This window comes from Dromaius novaehollandiae, chromosome 2, assembly GCF_036370855.1.
Source record: "Dromaius novaehollandiae isolate bDroNov1 chromosome 2, bDroNov1.hap1, whole genome shotgun sequence".
Classification (NCBI taxonomy): domain Eukaryota; kingdom Metazoa; phylum Chordata; class Aves; order Casuariiformes; family Dromaiidae; genus Dromaius; species Dromaius novaehollandiae.
Genome location: NC_088099.1, coordinates 117701565 through 117722179, shown reverse-complemented (window position 1 = coordinate 117722179; position 20615 = coordinate 117701565). Strand labels below are relative to the sequence as shown.

The 20615-nt window shown below is 35.1% G+C and overlaps 1 protein-coding gene across 1 annotated transcript; it reads left to right on the top strand.

The window, feature by feature from the left end:
* Nucleotides 1-108: 108 nt before the first annotated feature.
* NDC80 (NDC80 kinetochore complex component) lies at nucleotides 109-19297 on the top strand. Its single transcript, XM_064507262.1, has 17 exons — nucleotides 109-255; nucleotides 1627-1737; nucleotides 2420-2506; nucleotides 3474-3597; nucleotides 3789-3961; nucleotides 5873-5975; nucleotides 6873-6962; nucleotides 7953-8046; nucleotides 9151-9257; nucleotides 10123-10267; nucleotides 10548-10753; nucleotides 11902-12054; nucleotides 12132-12221; nucleotides 13219-13311; nucleotides 15288-15418; nucleotides 15971-16073; nucleotides 16427-19297. The coding sequence occupies exons 2-17, from the start codon at nucleotides 1637-1639 to the stop codon at nucleotides 16547-16549; spliced, it is 1923 nt and encodes a 640-aa protein (XP_064363332.1). The 5' UTR covers nucleotides 109-255; nucleotides 1627-1636; the 3' UTR covers nucleotides 16550-19297.
* The last annotated feature ends 1318 nt before the right edge of the window (nucleotides 19298-20615 follow it).

Here is a 20615-nt window from a genome sequence, read left to right as displayed (position 1 = left end):
CCTCCCGCCAAAGGAACCGCTACCGTGACGGAATGAAACAAGGTTTTTATATACACGCGTACATAAATAGATATGTGCACGTCTATGTAGGCCTTGTGTATTTAAGCGGCAGCCGGGCAAACGGAGGTGACGACAGCACCTCTCTCCGCCTGCCGATCGGCTGTGATGTAATGCGCCTAGGCGCGGCGCGTGACGTAGTCGCTGGCGGGTGGATTTGAAATTTGGGAGGAAGGAGCTGCCGCGGCGCCATTAACGGTAACGGGGCCGGTTGGGCGGGGGCGTTGTGCTGTGGGGCTCGGCTCTCCTCTCCACGGTGCTGCTTCCCTCCTAATGAGGGCTACGCCGGCCCGGTGGAGGCGGGCGGCCGTTGGGATCAGGCCGGGCCGGGCGGCTTACCGCGCTGCCGCTGCGGCTGAGCGAGCAGGTCGCGGCGGGGACGGGGCCGCAGCACTGGCGGGGGCGGGCGAAAATGGATGCAGTTGTGCTTAATTATGCTGTACTCCTGCCTTTGTTCTGGTGTGTTGACTCAAGGAAACTATAGCCTTAAGTTAGCCATTTGTTGTTTTTATAAATACCGTTTACTTTGTGGTGTGTATCCAATAAAGTTACGGAAGAAGGCACCTTCCACTCCCCCCCCGTCCCCTTCCCCCCCACACACCCATGAAAATGAGGTCACAGGTGAAATGCACAAAAAAGGGGGCTTAACAAGCTGAATTTCTGTCGTGCTTTGTGAGAACTGAAACCTGAAGTATGATTGTGAAACATAATTTATGTTGATACTATGTTTTGGTAATGTTTGTAATGACATTTTTTCAATTAGCTCAGTCATTTGAGCCCAACCCACAAATAGTGTATGTTCTCTGTGGAGAATGGATAGAAGATGCTAATTTTCTGTCAAGTGAGTGAGTTCTGTTTGCCCGAAAATCCCACTTAATGCCAGTGCAGAAAAAGTTCAATACTTCCAGTTTGAGTGCATCCCCCCCTTTTTTTTTCATCGTCTAAAGGTGTCTATAATATTAATTCAGAATAGACTTCCCAGGTATTGTGCTCTCTATGATACTGTAAAATCATTTGCAAAATTGATAAGCAGGTTCAGAGTTAGTGGCTGAGGAACTGAATGATGGATGAAGTGCTAGAAGCAGTAGTCATGTTAGCATGGCCTTTTTTACAGCGAATCAAACTGAAAAATGTATTCAACCATTTTGCTTTTAATACGTGTAGTTAGAAATGCTGAAAAATACAAGTCAAAATAAAACAGTTGATTTGGAGCAAGCACTGGCTTTCTCATCTGTGAAACAGTTAATTTAAAAGGCTAAACTGCTGCTGTGTGATTCCCAAATCAGACATGCACTATTCACCTTTTTTAGTGTGTGTCTGAAAATTCAAGTAGCATACCTGTTTGCATCTGGAAGCTTTTTGTCTACCAAAAAAATTTCCCCTCCTTTTTTTTTTTTCTTTTAAAGAATATCCATTATTTTTGGAAATTCTTGGCCTGTCACAGAGCTGTTGGTCTAACGTACAATTCCATTTGCTTAGCCTGACCCTTTAAAAAGTCATTGTGGTGTTATAAAAGGCAAATATTCCTAGATCCTGGATTCTACCTTACTGACAGACTGTGATTTACAGTTTAGCTACAATGAGACGAAGCTCGAGTACTACCGGGAGTAGTAGTCGGCAATCTGTGATGGCACTGAGAGTACAGGACACCAACAAGATGGGTCTCCAAACACCTCAGATGTAAGTGTTACTGATTGTGTTGCTAGGAGTGGGTCCATGAAGCTAACTCTGAAGAGATTTACTGTGATATGTTTATGAGTACATGAGTAGCAATGGAAAAAGATGGGAGCAGCAAAAAGAAAACTGCCTGCAGCAAAGGATATTTGCACAAGTGCTCTTGTTCTGCAAAAACTTCTTTGCTTAACTTCAAACACGTGCCCTGTACTTCTGGCATAAATTTGAGTTTAAAGTTCTGTAGGTCTGGTAAATACTTTTCTTGATATTATAAGCTTTAAATGTCAGAGCTGATGTCATCTATGTGCATATACAGTACGGCTGATATTTAATTACTTTGAGATCTAAAGCTTTAATCCACTGGTATGCCCATGACACAATTTAAATTATAATACTTTTTTACATATTTGTTGGAGGATATCTGAGTGTGTATGTGTGTGTATATATATATATATATATATATATATATATGTATGCATATATATATATATATAAATATGCATATGAAACTTCTTGCAGAAATATTTTTGATAATGGGCAATGATGCGTTAAAGTCAGCTGACATCACCAAGAAGCTGCTATGCTGAAGATGCTTAGATTTAAATACCTATGTTACAGTTTTCTTACATGAGCAAAAGATGAAATGGTAGAAACAGTAGTCGATTGAATCCTTCCCACTCTCCCCCAGGAAGGACAGAGGAACATTTGGGAAGCTGAGCATGAGCAAACCTACATCTGGAACTTCCGAAAGAAAAGTCAGCTTTTTTGGCAAAAGGTATTGATACCTTTAGATTTCTGTACTGTAAATTTAACAATAGCAGTTCCACAACATTTTTTCATTTTTGTCCATTATGAGAGATTTTCATTACAGGGAAAAATGGATGTGAAGACAAAAGATCTTCAGGTCTACTTTCTTCCGCTCAGTCACTAAACAATAATGCTGTGGAGCAGGAATAGCTTTGAGAGCTATTCCTCTTTTTGGGAATGATATGTACTACATAACTTGCAGGGCTGCTCAAGACACTGACTTATTTAAGGAAGAACAATCCTCTTCAATACAGCCTTGGGAGATGTTTCTAATATTCAGATTTTGATCAAGCTTTCCTACAATGCTAGTCTGGCTGCCTAAGTTTATATTTTGCTTCTTCATTCACAAAAACAGGTATATTTTTGCAGAAAGATTTAAAAAATGAGAAATCAAGAATAAATGAGGCACAAATCATGCCAAAGAAGAATCACATGTATAATATTCTCTGCCTTAGTTTCTTCTTCAGTCTAAGATGCAAACCTTCCAAAATCCTGTAGTCTTTCAGCTTTCCTGGCCTTCCAACAGGCCACACAATCTGAGTTCATGGCTTTCTGTGTCCTGATGTCTGTTGATACCTTTCATAGGACCCCACTGTTGCAGGGATCTGCTAGTTTTAATTATTCCTTAAATATTTTAGCTTTCATGAACCACCTACATCATTTTGTTTCTTTGCCTTAGGGGAATTTTTCCACTCTTGTAAAACTGTGTTACTCTACATAAACTGAAGAAAATATTCACTTAGGATGTAGTAAGCTCACTGTTATGGTGGGCTCCACTTGTTCTGAATTGATGGTTTTTTTCTGTCATTCTAGTTAAAGAGAAACCTTCAGGTATCCTTGAAACATAAAGACAGCAAATAATAAAGACTTTAAAATATTCAGAGTTTTTGGCTATAGATATTGTCACAAGAATTGTATGTTATTTTTGTTGTTAGAACTAGCAGTGTTGGAGGTTCACGCAACAGTCAGTATGGTGTGTTTGGTACAGAAAAGATCAAGGATCCCAGGCCACTTCATGACAAGGCATACATTCAACAATGTATCAAACAGCTTTGTGAGGTAACTGTTTCATTTTAAACAGCTATTTTAAAAATAAATAAACTAAATAATAATTTATTATTTATTTAAATTGTTCTTTTAAACATTTTTTTAAGTAATAAAAGATACTAATCAAAATACTTATTTTTCATGGCTTCAATTTTAGATTTTATCTATTGACTGATTTGCTACTTAATGTTTCTTTTTCTCAGCTTCTTGTTGAGAATGGTTATGCCCATAATGTCTCCATGAAATCACTACAGTCTCCCTCTGTTAAGGATTTCTTAAAAATCTTCACTTTTATCTATGGATTTCTCTGCCCTTCTTATGAGCTGCCTGATTCAAAATTTGAAGAGGAAATTCCCAGAGTTTTTAAAGAGCTTGGGTAAGATTGTTGTTGTCAGTTTATTATGCTAAACAGATGTGGTAAAGCTAGAAATTATAAAGCGAAGGGTTCTGTATCGTTGCTGGGGAAAGAGGACAGGCTTGTTTATTGAGATTAGACTCTGTAACTACAATGTTGTGATTATTTTGCTTTATTATTGGTAAGCTCCAATTTCAGTCTTTGATTCCTAGACTCTATTGTATATCTTTTATTTAAACTTGCAGAACTATAGCATCTTGGAAGCTTGCTTTGTAACTTAAAATCTAATAACTATCTTTATTTGTATTAGACTTCGAGAAACCACCTTCCTGAATGAAAATTTCAATTTTGGCCTCAATTTGGCAGCCTGTGACAGACCGGCTCATTGTAGTCAAATGCAAGCACTAAGAATGACTTCAAAAGATTGGCTTATGTCCATTTCGTTTAAAATCAGGTTTCCTGAAATTTCTCTCACTCCGCTTTCAAAGAGAGGGAAATAAAACCTGAGAATAAAATACTAATAACTAGCTGAGTGTTTTATTTTTTGTTCAATGCGGTAAGTTTTTGGAATTATTAGTGCACCAATGCTTTCCAAAAAAACCTACCTGTTATTAAGGCTCATTTTTTCAGTCCTATGGAAAAGTGAACAATATTTTACTTCTGTAGATTTCTTTGAGCCCATGATGTTGTCAAAGATTTCTGTGATAGTGTACTTAGTTTATGCTTTATAGTGCCAGGTCTCCTTAGCTGTGTATGTTTGTTTTGTTCATTGTTCACTTCTCAGTATTTTAAGAAGTTGCTTTAATCTATAACATTTGAAACTGCTGATCTAGCTGAATCATTGAAAAGAAAGTTGTTCTCAAGAGGCCTTACTCTGCTCACTGAGAATGTAATCCTGGATAAAATGACTTATTTTGAGAACTCACTTTAGGAAATCTTTTGAGAGTTAGAAAATGGACCTAAATAATTCATTTAAAAAAATCCTCAAGCAAAGTTCATGAGCGCTTATTTGGAACTGTCAGTTTATCATAGCTTTTTGTCCGTCCCATGTTTCTAAAATAACTTTGTGCAGCTGTCTGTCTAAAGTTGGATTAAAATTTGCACTTTTGTTCCTTGCATTACAGATGTGCTCTCAAAGCCTTCTGAAATTAGCAGAATAGCATCTGTGTATTCCATATTTATAAGTAACATTAATAGTTTGATATGCAGCTGTTCTGAAATGATGCCTTTTCTGTAATTGCACAATATTAAGCTAATCATCAGCTGCTTTTTTGTTTTCAAAGCACATTTTGACCCCAAGAAGCAAGAATCTCACTCTGTAAGAACAGAGCTTCTGTGTCTCAGTTTCTCTTCTCATACATTAGGAAATCCTTCAGGCTTGCACGTCCAGTTTGAATAGAGGCTAGGCATCCATTGGACTATTTTTCCTTCTTTTGCATTTGTTGCCTCTTCACTGAGGTCTTTGTCTCATCGTTTATCACACCTTCATAGGGCTCCCACTCCTTTTCACTGGTACTGCTGTGCCCACTTCTCTTCCCACAGTAGCTTCAGAAGGCGAAATACAGATCTGATCTGAGGGTAGCTGATACCAAGAGAGACAAAGCAACATAATAAGCTGACTAGGAAGGGGAAGATGCATCTGGGCAAAGGAGTTTATGAAGAAATAGTTTACACTTTGTATGAGGCCTTAATTTTTCCTAATCCTTGCATGTGCAACAAAAAATCCATTTCCTCATTTCCAAAATGAGAAACCTATCACAATGGAATTATGTTCTGAGAACTCGGCTTATCTCTTCTTGATGTACAGTATAAAGTCCAATTAAGTTTGTTCTTCCTTTGGTGCCTCAAAACCTATATGTAAAATTGTGCTTTTTTTGTTTGTCACTTTTTTTTTCCACAGCTATTAAAAATGTGTTTTATTTTCCCTTGTAGGTACCCTTTTCCTTTGTCAAAGAGCTCCATGTATACAGTGGGAGCACCACACACATGGCCTCAGATTGTCACAGCTTTGGTTTGGTTAATTGATTGTATCAAGGTAGCCTCTGACTTCTTTAAGCCAAATAATTGCACTTCTCAGGCTGGAATGCTGTTTTCAAAACAGATCTTTTAATGGCTTTCTGAAAATGCCTTTGTTTCTTATTTATGTGAAGAAAAAAGTAGGTATTCTTTGTTGCCGCTATGAAGCTAGCCTTTAGCCATACTTTTAGTAACATTTAAACTAATGTTTACTAATGTGTAACTGTTACACATTAAAAACTTACACTTTTACTTCAGTTTTAATGTTATACTGTGTAGTTTTTTTTAACTACATTCACTGGACAAATTTATGTATGAGAAAGCAAAAATAATTTATTGTATATACATACATAAAAACGTTGTGAAAAGTTCACAGGTATAATCAGGACTGTCTAAAATGTATTTTTTGTGAAGAAACTTCTTGTGACATCTGCCATCTTCACCTAAATTTAAAGTTGAAGGATGGAATTTTCAATCGCAACTATTCAAGTGACCCGTGATTGTAAAGAGTGGTGGGGGGGGTTGTATTTTTTTTTTTTCTTATAGTGGTAACTCACAGTTGTTGCCAGCTAACATCAGAGCCATATTTGGAATCTGTGTCAGAAGTTCACCACTGCTGAATTGGGCACACTTGAAAATCCCATGGCTTTTGCTGGAAAAAAATATGTGTGACTTATGAAGGCAATTTAGCAGTGTTAACTGTCCAGTTAATGCTGCTTCACCTGTGCTTTTACTCAATAAAAGACGATAGTGCTACCCTGATATGATTGGTCGCTTGCTCTGAAGCAGCACCATTACATCTTACTTGCTGAAATCCTAATCCAAAGTTACTCTGCTTATCACAAACATGAAACTAATATGAAAACTAATCAAGATCATCAAATTTGCTCTTTGTATGTACATTTATGCCTTTTAGCTGTATTCTGCCATAAGGGAAAATGCACCATCGTTTGATGATGGACAGAGCTGGGGAGGAGAGACAGATGATGGAATTGTACATAATAAGGTACCATAAAAAAAGGAAATGATTATCATAATTGTTCAGCTGGATTTTGCCATATGCTGTAAATAACTTAAATATATAACAATATATAACTCCAGTCTTCTAATGTTAGCAGCGTAACTTCATTGTAAAAGTAAATGTAACTGCTTCAGTTGGCATCTTCTTAGTTTGCCATGTAAAAGACAGTGGAGATACTGAATTTAACACGAGTGCTTGCTTTTTTTTTCTTTTTCTTTTTTTTTTTAACCATAAGTAATAGTACTATCTGGGTTTAACTTTCAGTGTTAACTTACAGTAGATATTCATAAAGTTTGTATGATGTGCCACAGCATATAATTAGTGAATTACAAAAAATCAAATTAAAATAGAATTTTGAATTTTGGACTAAGGTTACAAACCCGACAGTTGACAAGGAGAAATGCTTTTAAACTAAACATATACATAGATTTTGTGTGTGCATGCGTGTGTATATTTGTGTGTTAAAACAAAATTTACAATACTGGCTTAATTCATTCTGTAAGACCTGCAATTTAAAGTCTCCAGCAATTTGACCCTTTGGGTAACCTTCTTTTAAATCTAACATTAATTCTCTGACATCTGTACATCTGAAGTACAGCATTCATATTTACTGAAAAGCTCCGCTAAACAGAGGTACAATTCCTATAAACTCAGAGGATCATATGGCCTAAGGTGATAAACTTAACTATCCTGGTTAGATATCCAAAGAAAATCAGTTAAGTGTTTGTAAACCCTTTTTAATAATGCTAGCTGCATCCTTTTGTCTGAATATCATCTGCTGATGCTCTGTTTTTTAAAGAAGAAAACAAACAAGAAAAGATGCCCACAAGTAGACTTTTTACAAAAAGAATCACAGTCAAACTTGTAAAAGATATTTTTCACCTCTGTATAATTCCATTAGTTGAGTAGATTTGGACTGTTTAGCTATTTTACAGCCCTTTGAATCTTCATGAAAACTTTTTAAATTGTTTCCAGCTTTTCATGGACTACACTGTGAAGTGCTATGAGCACTTCATGAAAGGAGGAGATACTTTTGAAGAATTTGATGCAGAAGTACAGTCAAAATTAAGTAAGTTTTCATGTCTTTATGAAATATTTGTGTTACTTGTTTTTTTTCTCCTAGCATCAGGTTTGCCCAGTTTACAAATAAGAGTGATCTGAGATGAAGAAAGCTGAAATTCCCAAGTACCTTAGTTACACTGACTTGATTCTCTGTTTTCTCCATTGTTACCAGTACAAATAGACAGGTCATAGTCTGCTGTCAACTGTACCTGTGTAAGCCTGTTGTTTTCAATGACTTTGTAATGATAGAAAAGCAGTATGCAGGTCTTCAGGTGCAAATTCCAGCTGTGCAGATCATTCTTGTTTCTTTAAAAAAAAAAAGGGGGGGGGGTGGGAATTCTCACTAAAGGCTGAAGATTTGATGAGTAAGAAAGTTCAGCTCCTTCAAAAAGCTCTGAAAACAGTCTGTGCGAGTTCCATACCCTATTGTGAGGATTTCCAGATATGACTCAAACCAGCACTTGTGTTTGCCTTCAGAGAGCTGGAAAATGAATTTTTTTTGACTTGTTTGTTTCCTTGCCTGTAGAAACGCAACAGAGAATGTGGAGCAAGGAGGGAAACTAATTCTCCCCTTCTGGGCCCTCTTATGCAAAGCAGGCTAAGGACCCTTCTGTTGCCAGCAGGAACCATTAGCTGGAGAGCAGGCATAAATTCCCAGAAATAAAGATGTTAGTAGGAAAAAGTAATCATGCAGTTGTTTGGCAAAGACTGAGGAAATTAAGAAGAAAACATGGCTCAAGATGTAGGGTAGTATATGGGTGAAAAAGGAATATACAAATGAGACTATCCTTGGAAAGCTGGAACAGATAAACTCTTGCAACAACTACTATTGCCACAGTGTGGGCTATATGAGAATTTGTAAACTCTGACCTCACAACAGTGATTTTAGCTTTTGTATGACTCCAAGACTGACAAACTTGTTTGAATTATTTTGCCTATTTGCTTTGTAATGAAAGCTTTTAATGTAAGATGGGTTTTAGTTTACAGTTTTTAGAAAAAAAGCTCAGATAATGGGTATTCATTGTGCTGAAACTATAGCAATTACACAGGTGTTCAGTATACATGATGATATTCAGTGAAATTAATTTATATCACTTTTTCCCCCCCCCAGAGGATTTATTTAACATAGATGAATTCCAGATAGAAGGTTTAGCTGCAGAAAACAAAAGGCTTCATGAAGAGATTGCAAGACTAGAAAAAGAAAGGGAAAGTGAGCCGGTTAGTAAACTGTGTCTGTGCTCATGTATGGGGGGTGCAGGGGTGGGAACCTTGCTTAATTTTCAGTTATTGACCCTGAAGGTACTCTATCATTATTTTATAGTACTATACTGATAATTTTTCATAATGTATTGTTTTCAATGTTCTAGAAGATTCAAATTAGCCCCGGCTATTATGGACTCTGTACCACTGTAGTAGAATGCGTTATTGTGGTGTCTTCAGTGACTGTTGGTTTGACATTGTGCAGATATTTTCAGATTATGAGATCTTTCACTGGCTGAAATCTTAATGAAATAGTTGAACCATTTTTTTATTTGAACTTCAACAATATCTCTTCCAAATATTTCTGGAACTTCTTAAGGGATGGGAGTTTGGAAAACAGTGGTAACAATCAATCAAAATATCTTTTGGGGAAAGTGTTGTGTTTGAAAAGACAGTTTCTGTTTCTAATACATCATTAAATTCAAAATAGATTAGTGGCTGCACAGCTGGCAACTTGAGACTCCAGCTTGCACACAAAATGTGATTGTTTTATTCCTAACTTTCCTTGCCCTTAGTTTCATCTGCTCTTTGTGTATTATTGTAATACTTCTGAATTACCTGCATCAAGAACTTCATTTATGCAACGCATAATGCAAATCAGAAATATCAAATACTAAAATGCAAGAATTAAGGTGCAAATCATCTTTTCAGCCTTTTTTTTATTATTTTATTTTTTTTTTATTATTTTAAAGACTTAGACTTGAACTTTGATTAAATTTTTATTTATGCTATTAAAATTGACTATAACAATTGTCCTGTTTGGAGGGTAAAATAATTATTGTAGATAATAAACTAGTGGTTGTTCTTTCCATCTGTTTACTAGGATCGTTTAGTATCACTGCGAAAGTTGAAATCTTCATTGCAAGCAGATGTCCAGAAATACCAGGCTTATATGGCAAATCTGGAGTCTCATACAGCCATACTTGATCAGAAGATGAAAGGTGTTAATGAAGAAGTTGAGACAGCAGGTAAGAAAGGTCCTGGTCACTGATGGTTGGTGAAGCTAGAAATAGCTTTAAAAGTATTTTATAACTCTCAGCTTCACAACAGAGTGAGATGCTTTGTGTATCATGATTGTACAAATTAATTTTGCTAAATGGATTTCTGATAAAGAGATATTTTTGGCTGATAGCCATTTGTACACTGGAGACACGAAATGTAGATGATCACTCACCAAAATATATAGATTGGGTTAAACTATATAGGCTGGTATTTTACATCAGTTTTATGAATGTTTTGTGAATTTAGAAATGGAAGTAGAAGCAATGAAGCAGGAAAACGCCCGACTCCAGTACATCTTTGATAACCAGAAGTACTCAGTTGCGGATATTGAGAGAATAAATCATGAGAGGAATGAGTTGCAGCAAACCATCAACAAACTGACTAAGGAACTGGAAGCAGAAGAACATCAGCTGTGGAATGAGGAGCTAAAATATGCTAGAAATAAAGAGGCGGTATGTGAAAATACTGCTACAATGAGAAGCAGCTGTCAGTTTTCATCATACAAAGTTAAACCTGAGACTTGGGCTATTGCTAACTTCTTTCCTAAATAATACAACAATAGCATGGATGTCTCTTAACCTAAAAAAAATGACAAAATTGATTTCTGTTTATATTTTCTCTGAAAAGTTTTCTTTTTTCTGTTTTGAGCGTAATGTAAATGTATTTTTTCTATGTTTTTCTGCACCACCAGAGACATAGCAAGAACATGCACTACTGTTAGCTCTCACTGTTAAAGCAGCAACAGCTTTGATGACCTTCGCCTGAAATTGCTTGCGTTAAGATTTCGTATCAAGGAAGTAATGCAAAGCTAGTGCTTTGAATCAATATCTCTACATGCATTTAGAGCCAAATGAGTACCCTATGTGGAATTTCTGTTAAACTTTTTAAGGGACAACTTCATTCTGTAAAATGAGGGAATGAATAAGTGTATCCCTCTAAGTAGTGGGATTTAAAAGCTACTACTTTGCTAGATGGAGAATTAAAAAACACTTCTTTCAAAGATGTTTTTGCATTTAGCAGGGCTATGGTTTATGAAGCACTTAATATCTTAAATTCCTCTCTGTGCAAGTGTGAAGCACATAAAACTGGAAAAGATATGTTGCTTGATATTTGCATACAGATGGCACCCATGGGTCAGAAAATAGATCATTTCATAAACTATGTCTACAGGTATGCTCAAGGTAAAATATGTTATTAGGAAGTGTACATACATCAGGTATTTCCTGCCAAAACTAATGAGAGAAGGAATATCAATATAATGACTGATCATTCTTTTAGTAATTTGTACTATTTCCAAATGTACTTCTCTATCAAGTAATTTTCAAAAAGCTGAGGTAGGAAAAAATATAGCAGATGAGTAGGCAAAATTGCAGGTGAAACTTCTCAGAGCAGACTCTGAAAGAAACATAAAACTGCACTTAAACAAAAAAATGCAAACTTCTGAACTGTCAATACTTACAGCTCTTGCATACTGTGACATGTCCTGGAAATATGTTCCTAAAGAGTAATTCAGATGCTTGTTTCAAATATCATAAGAATACTTTTTGCAAAGATTTTATTTGTATTTTTCTTAAGATTTTGACCTTTCTCTTCTGAATAGATTGAAACACAACTGGCAGAGTATCATAAACTAGCTAGAAAGCTGAAATTAATTCCAATAAGTGCTGAGAATTCCAAAGGCCACGACTTTGAGATTCAGTTTAATCCTGAGGCTGGACCAAATTGCCTAGTCAAATACAGGACTCAGATTAAGGTAAGTATGTACTGGGAGCCCTCTTAATTTACACTAACAATGTGGCTAATGCAATTTTTCTTGTATATGTGTTACAGGCTCCCCTTATGGAGATCATAAACCAGACTGAGGAAGAAATTAGAAAAGCTACTCACCGGAAAATGAGTTTAGAAGATACTTTAGAACAGGTATGTTTTGGCCAATGAAGATTAGGATCAAGACATCATAATGGTATCTGCTAGTTTCAGTTGACCTTTTGGACAGGTGAAGTGTTGGGGGGAAGCAGTAAGAGGATTGCTTTAATTATGATGGAGCCTAAAAGCTTTTGTAAGAATTAAGGCCTCTATTAGCTGAAACAATGTGCATTGAAGATTATGCAGTTACATATAGTTGATGACCATAAACATTGGAAAGATTTGTATTTAATATTTTAATAAGATGCCTATTCCAGTCTGGTTGCCTGGCTTACCATCACTGACTAGTTATCATTGGGAAGATTTCTAGCAGTACTGAATTCAGCAGGGGTTGGAACAAGGAAAGTTTCTGGTCAGATAGCATGTTGCAATATGCACTGCCACTTGAAGAACTCAAGGCACCAGTTGCAATATTACTGTCATGGGGAAACATTTAATGATCTAAATTTTATGCTGAATTTTGTATGGAGATTTCCAAAAAGCCATTCTCATTGAAGGTTACAGGTTACTCTTTCAAAAGGCATAAAAGCCTCTGGAAAGCTTTTTGGAAAGTCAGTATGGTTTGGTTGAAACTAAACCTTGAGGCTGAGGTGTTGAAAACATACTAGTATATTTTTCTAAACCATAAATAATTGATATTGAAAACCTAGAGCTCTATGTTCAAAGCTTAATCTTCTTGTGCTGGAAATGGAAGTTTTTCTAGATCTTTTAAAGGTAACACAAACTTCTATTAGCATTGTACGTACTGAAGATAATATATTTTTTTTATCCCGCTCTCCTTGGAAAATTAGGATTATGTGGCAAAAGGTGCAGCTGTATAGATACCAAATGGCACTTAACAATTCTTTATATTTGTACCTAATAGAAATTGTTTTAAATATGCACTTCCCATTTAAATGAGTATTTCTTGACTATCACAGCTGTTGTCTGTGATGGCATGAAGTTATATGTTGGATTTCTTTTTAATACTTGATCACATTTTTATTTCTAGGTGAACACAATGATAGAGGAGAGGAAAAGCAGTGTGAAAATGCTGAAAGAAGAAGCTGAAAAGCTGGATGATCTTTACCATCAGAAGCTTAAGGTAGAACATTTTTATAGATTGATGACAATGAAGAGTTTATCCTTAATGAAAAGTTGTGCTTCGGGGTGGGGGGGGGCTCTTTTGTTTTGTTGTATTTTTTTAATTCAGTGATTCATCTGTTATGGTAGATCTTATGTCAATGTATTTGCTTTTGTGTTGATACATTGTTCTGGGTGAAGATGGGGGATTGGAGAGTCATCCATCTTGTTTTAGATATCTGAGAACAGTTTTCATGATTCCTGTTTCTGAGAAGCTTAAGCCAATTTTAAATTAACAGTCAAGGCACAAGAAAGTTTTTTATGTCTACATAGGTTATGTAACAGTTTCCTTAAAGAATGCAGAGAATGCTACACTAGTCTATTGAGATTTGAATGAAGTACTAGTTCTGTGCAAGCAGGTAAATCAGACAGAAAGGAAAAATTGTTGTTTGCAGGCTGTTTAGTTCATTTTTTTTATGACAATCTTGTTTTATTTTGCTCATCTGGAACATAGGTCACCATTAGGTTGTTGCAGATGACACAATGTTCTTTCATTCTCTTCAGAAATATTTCTGATCTTAAAACAGTCAGTTTCCATTTTCTCATAAGACAATCTGGTATCTTTCTTTGGCAGATCTTGTAAATCATAAGTTACTACAGTCAGTCATAGAAGTAGCCACTTCCACCTTTTGACCTTAGGATGTCTCAGAGCATGTGCTTGAAGCAGATTTCTGCCTGGCTTACTCAGGATTTAGTATATAATAACATTATATACTAAACCCTGAGTAAACATTTACTTGGTTTAGTATATAATAATGCTTACTCAGGGTTTAGTATATAATAAATACTATTACACTTTGTACTAAATGTGTTATTACTACATTAAAATTGGGGAAAACATTATTTGACTAAAAGCACATGTTAAATATTTCAGTATTAGTGATATAAAATTTTATTTCCTCTCCCTGCCATGAGGGAGCAGTCCCTTTCCATTTCCTCACCTTTACTTTTAGTTTAGCAACAAAACATAGCCCTCCCAATTAACAACTAAGTGGCTGCTTCAATACTTTTGGAGTTCTTTAACAGCACATCTTTTGAGATTTTGGGAGGGCCACAGTGCTTGAGAGAAAAATGCTTTTTGAACTAAATTGATGTTTAACATATTTGCTCTTTCAAATCTAAACTGTTGTGATGTAACCATGAAACAGAGGGCTATATTGTTGCTAACACCCTGCTTAGGTGGCTGAAGGCAATTGACTTAATTTACTGCTTTCAAATACACCTGAAACTCATCTTTTAATCTTTGCCATGCATATTTTTTTGCTGTGAAGGGAAGCTCATAAAATACTTAATAGCTAGCGGGCAGGTTATAACAAGACATAGTCATGTATATTTTTTATATATATATATATATATATATATAAAATATGCTATCCATAAGTTAAATTATTGAAACATCATACTTTAGAAATAATTATGTGTAATACTAAACTTTACCAGAACTGAATGCTTGAACTGATGGTAGAATTTGTTTAGCTTCTTTTGAGCATTTAAGAGTATTACGTATACCATTAGCAGCGTCATTCTCCCTGGAGAGATGAATAGTTATGTTTTGTATACACTTTTCAGAGCCAAAAGGGAAAAGTGTTTTTTTGTTTGGTTGGTTGGTGTTTTTTTTAAATCCACTTGAATGAAAAAGAAAGTCTGATGTTCCATTTCTAAGCTATTTGGAGAGTAAGCATATAAATTACATTTTTTTTCACATGAACTTTGAAGGGAAGATAGTTGCAACACAAACCTTGAAATTAGGATGGAGGAATAAGGGGAAGGTTTGGTTTTGACTGTAGGACAATACAAAAATTTTAATTTGAAGTGATGAGTGTGGAGTTACCTCTGTGGTGAATTGCTAGTTCAAGTATCAGGATGAATAATATTCAGAAATAAATTTCCTAATTATTTCCTAATTTATGACATTTTTCTCTTTGCTATTATTTACAGGAGGCAGAAGAAGAAGAGCAAAAATGTGCAAATGAGCTGGAATTGTTAGAGAAGCATAAGCACTTACTTGAGAGTGGTGTTAATGAAGGTCTCAGTGAAGCCACAAATGAACTGCATGATATTCAGCGACAGTAAGGCCGACAACATTAAGTTTTGCTTTTGTTTTAAGGATACAGATGTTCTCTTAAGTTCTAACATATCTAATATCCTATAAATGAATATCTAAAATTCTTCAGTGAGCAGGTACTCATCTCAGTGTACTAACTGCACAAATTTACAGTTGAACAATGTTTGTCCCAGGCACTTAATATTTTGTTAGGAAATTTAAGAAGTCTGTTCTATCAGGGCACTCCTGTTTTCTATGTACCTTCATAACACGTACGGTTGTAGTAAGGATATTAGTTTGTTTCCAAACAAACATATTTGATGACCACATAATACGTGTTAAAATCTGGAAAGATGATTCTGACTCTAAATACAATGCTCTAAGGTACTTTTTTTCTCGTGTAGATTAGCACAGTATCGTCCTTTTTCTTCTAAATTGGGTGCTAATAAACAAATGTAACCTGATCTAATTTAACAAATTTATGAATAATCTGACAATGTATACTACTTCGTAAAGAGATTGTTTCAGCTGTCAGGAATTTTACAATGTGACTTTCTGAGGGTCTTTGCTTTTTTAGATACCAAGTTGTCATGCAAACAACAACAGAAGAGAGCAGGAAAGCAGGCGATAACTTGAATCGTCTTCTAGAAGTGATTACTACTCATGTAGTATCTATAGAGGTAAGCTAAAATTTGATATTCAGAGTGAAATCTTTCTACAGTTATCTACAACTGCAATTAAATGCATGGACATTAGAACTTACTCTTTTCAGTAAAGTACCAAAGATTTACGGGTGCAACACTGAGTCTGGATTCTTGTAAATAAATTTGTTGACAAAACATTTGGTACAAATAATCAGCAGTAATCATTAAATGTCAATACTCACATCCAGTCAGTTTAATCTTCTCTGAAAGACACAGAAGTATTTGACTATTAGTACTTAACCCATGCAGTAATGGCTTAAAATGCTTTAGTAGTCGCAGTACTATAGAGACACCATAGTTCTGATCAACTTTATATAACTCTCTTCCAGAAATATGTTGATGAACAGAATGTGAAAATTGACAGAGACTATGAAGAATTCATGTCTGAAGATCTATTGTCAACCTTGACCAGAATTCTAGACAGCTACAAAAGGAAGGCTGAAAGTGTGTAATTACCAAAAGATGAAAATTTTGGATTTGTGAAGCTCTGGTATGGGGTCTGTTAAAGGATGGGCACTTCCTGTGTTTATCAGTTAAATTGGTTTTTTGAGTTTAAAGAAATGTTTGTGAACTTCCTTTGAATGACATGGATATATTAAAGGATTAAACAATATGTTTGCAAATTTTTTTAAAGGCTTTGTTTATACTTTCTCCTCACAGTGTATTTATGCAAGATTACAAATGCCTGTGTCAAGACAACTGTGAAACAATTTAACTTTGATTTTTCTTTATAACTGTGCACTTATAGGAATAGTAAGGCAAGAGTTCCATCAGACTGTTAAAATAATAAGCCAGAGCACACTTAGAGATGGGACTGCAAGTGACAGCACAATGCAGAGAGTACTGTCGATTTGAAATCCTGCTGCTCAAAAGTAACTACCTAGTAATCTTACAGGTTTACAAAAACTACTACTAAGTGGGAAAAGGGTTACACTTTCCTTTTTGGAGTGTAGTTTGTACATTTGGTAGTACATATACAGTATACATTTAGACAGACAGTGCATGTCCCTTCCAAAGCCTTAAAGAAAGTTTATCAGCAAGACCAAATGTAAATGTCTTCCAGTCTCCTGCCTATTTGCTGTTATCTATGTTATCTAAACTGCCCAGAGACACCTCTCACATGAATAAATTTTTTTTTAATCAAAAGCCTATTTGAAAAGATAAGCAATAGTTATAGAGCAGTCTTGTATATGTCTAAAGAATGAAAGATTAGTCAGTTTGAAAACTAAGTTCTGTCTCTAACTGCTCATAATCCCAGATTAAACTTTAATGTAAGTCCTTAATACGTGTACCAGAGAGAGATGTAGGTAGACATCATATGAATTCTGGCAATATAGTTATTCAGTTTTAGATGTAGTTAATGTCGGATACATCAAAATATTCTAAAATAAGCCTGTTGTTGTTAAGCTGGTAGGACAGATTCTATCTGATATTCTTTCTCGGGAAAGTAGCAGTAAAGTTAGTGTACAGGAAGATCCAGTCCAAATATATAGAAGAAAATGTAACCCCATCTCTTTAATATGGATTTTTCTTTCCTACTCAATGCCATGTTGGAAATAGAAGTCATATCTGCTTGTCTACTCTGTATATACTTTTTTTTTTAGCAGCATGTATTGTCTTGGACAGTCTAATTTATGATGGTATTTTGTAATTAAAATATTGATGTATTTGAAGTTTTGACTGGAGTTCAGTGACAAATATCATTGATTTAAACATACAATAATAAAACAACTCTGCAGTCTGTTCAAATGGTGCTTATACTTATATAAAGTTTTTCTGAGGCAGATACCTAAGTAAAGTTACTCATTAATTCCACAATTAGACAAAATATTTGAGTGAAACAGATCTATAGGATGCACAACAAAATTTAGGTTAGAACCTCTGAACACAGACTGCATTGTCTTTATTTTAATTTCTCACAAATGGAATTGTCTTTAATTCTAGATGTTTTTTCCAGAGTGTATATAAAACTTAGTTGTCCTTAATACAGTGTGAATCTTTGGCTCCAGTATGAGTATTTTGTTTCAGACATTATGGTAGTGACAGCTATAATTAAATTTCTAAGTTTCTGTTCTTTTGCTACTCTCCAGAAATTTAATTTGACAGCTACAAAAGCTTTCTGACAAGCAGAGAGTAGTTCTGCTTTCTTCTGTTCTCCTCTATAATTTTACCTTTACAAAATCTCTTTTTCTTTAAAAACCTAACTCTTATCAAATCTGTTTCTTCTTTTCAGAAGTTTTCTTCTTTTGTCAGTTTTCTAACACTTATTTTCTCTACAGCAATGTCCTTAATTGAGAGGTGTGAAACATACAGAACAACCATCATGTGACCCAATTTCCTTTAAAATAAGTGTTCATTTTGGGACCATGCTTTTTCTTGGCTTTCTGATGCGTATTTGTCTCTGATTCTGTAACTGACTGTCTTTGTGTGTATTAGTATCTGTAGCTTCTTTGCCATGTGACCTTCCTTCATGTACGGGTAAACATAATATTCTGAAATTAAAATAGCCTGAATAGTAAAAGTCCACATTTGTAATGTTAGCAACATGTTTTTATTATTGGGCTAAGCTATCAGCCCATATGTCAAATAAACTGCATTGACTTTAGAATCAGCTGAGGCTCTGACCTAAGTTCTGTAAAATACTATGGAGATTTTTTTATGTCACCATCTAACTTACAGATGTTTTGTTTTACTAACATCAGCTGATGTCTGTTAGGTAATACTACTTTGGATTTTAAAACAGAAGGTATTTTTCAGCACTTCTTTAATGTAGGGCTCCTGTGGGAGTTGGCTACTTTGTTTTTTAAATTCTTTGCTATTCCATTATTTTTAGTTGTTTTTCTATAATAGAGTTTCTACCACCTATCTGGAAGGTTTGCAAGCTACTTGATAGGCTTTATTCTTCTAAGGGAGGTTTTAATCTGGAACATGGCTTTTAATTTTATGCAATAGACACTAGAACTTAATTACTGCTCTTAATCTATGATTTTTTTTTCTTTTAACCACAATATAAGGTCTTAATCAGAAACATCTAACACTGCTACCTGCATATTTCAGTGTTATGAGTAGTTTGTAATCTTTTGGCTTTTGTATAGATACAATTCCCTCATTTGTTGCTAATGTATCTTTTGTACAGTTCACTAGATTAATATGCCTTAAGTTTATGTATTCTGTATTCAATAAAATTTCCTTGAAACCTATTTCTTTGAAGGATGGGTTCTTACTGGAAAGATAGGATCATGACATAAAAACCATGTTGAATCTGATTTTCCTAGAGAAACTATGTAGATCGATGATTCTGTAGTAGCAGATATTTTCCTGACTATCCTCTCTGTTAAACATGTGTGGTGTGGGTATGAACCTTTTACAAATACACAAACATTTCTCAAAAAAATTGCATAAGCAGAAAAATTTAATTTGTCTTAAACTTCTAAAAATAGAAGTCTTTTTTTTTTTTAACTCTAAGAAATAGAGGTACATATTACTTTGACAATCAGTTTATGCCCTTAGGTATGCCCTTTGATGTTAATCTTCCCAACCAATCTCTTGCTATCTTAAGCATTAAAGGACTACTTCCTTTACATGACCACGCTTCTCTCTGATTTTTTTTTAACCTATCTTAAAAATAACACTTGATTATTGTAAAAGCATGGAAGAACTTTGTGTATAGCTTTGTTCTCAGCCCAAAAGTATATAATATTTCATATTGTCAAAAGCTGGCACCACTGTCAAGAACTATGCACTTTTGGGGTACTTTTCCTTGGCTGATCATAGGAGCCTGACAAAAAAAAGCCTTAACTTAGCAACATCCATTCAGTTCTTATTGCAATGCTATTCAGACCATTCTCCCTGCCTTTGCCTTAATGTGCAGCACTGCATGTCTATGCAACTTCTTAGTTCTAAGCTGGATACTAGCATATAATTCTGTGTTCATTCTTTAGTATTTGTAATATTTTGTGTATTTTAGTCTTTTATGGGAGGTTTTTATGCCTGCTTTACTTTTTGTGGTGGAATTGCTAAACACATATACATTTTTATCTTGTTTCTTATCTCTGGTAAGAGACTAAATGAAAGGGCTAGCATCTGAAGATATTCATTCTCTAGTAAGAAGGTAGAAATTCCTTGCAGAAATGATGTATAATGAAAAGGAAGTCCAAAGGAAATGTTTTGATTCTATGCAGAGGGAGGGAGATTTTGTGGGCAATGGTACTGATTTCTTCCTATGTCTGCTCCAGATCGTTCGATATGTAAGGATTTTGAGCACTGCAAAAATTTCTGAGGAGACTAAACAGAGTATCACTTTGTTTTGTTTTAATCCTGGAAACCTCAATGTCTCCTTTCAAGTCACTTAATTTTGCTCTTTCAACAATAGTATAGAATAAGGCATTGGCCTGCTCTCTCAATACTTGCTCTCCAGATTTTGGTTGTGAAAGGATTCCTTCGTGATGATCTTTGAGGGGTTTTTCCTTACAATGGCCCTACACACTGGAGACCTTTGTAACTTTATTGGAGTTTTTG

Bases quoted from the DNA above. Each gene is read 5' to 3' on its own strand.
- NDC80 (XM_064507262.1), top strand. From the start codon at position 1,637: ATGAGACGAAGCTCGAGTACTACCGGGAGTAGTAGTCGGCAATCTGTG. The intron at 3,962-5,872 runs GTAAGATTGTTG...TTTCCCTTGTAG, and splicing joins AGAGTTTTTAAAGAGCTTGG to GTACCCTTTTCCTTTGTCAA. The intron at 9,258-10,122 runs GTTAGTAAACTG...TCTGTTTACTAG, and splicing joins AAGAAAGGGAAAGTGAGCCG to GATCGTTTAGTATCACTGCG.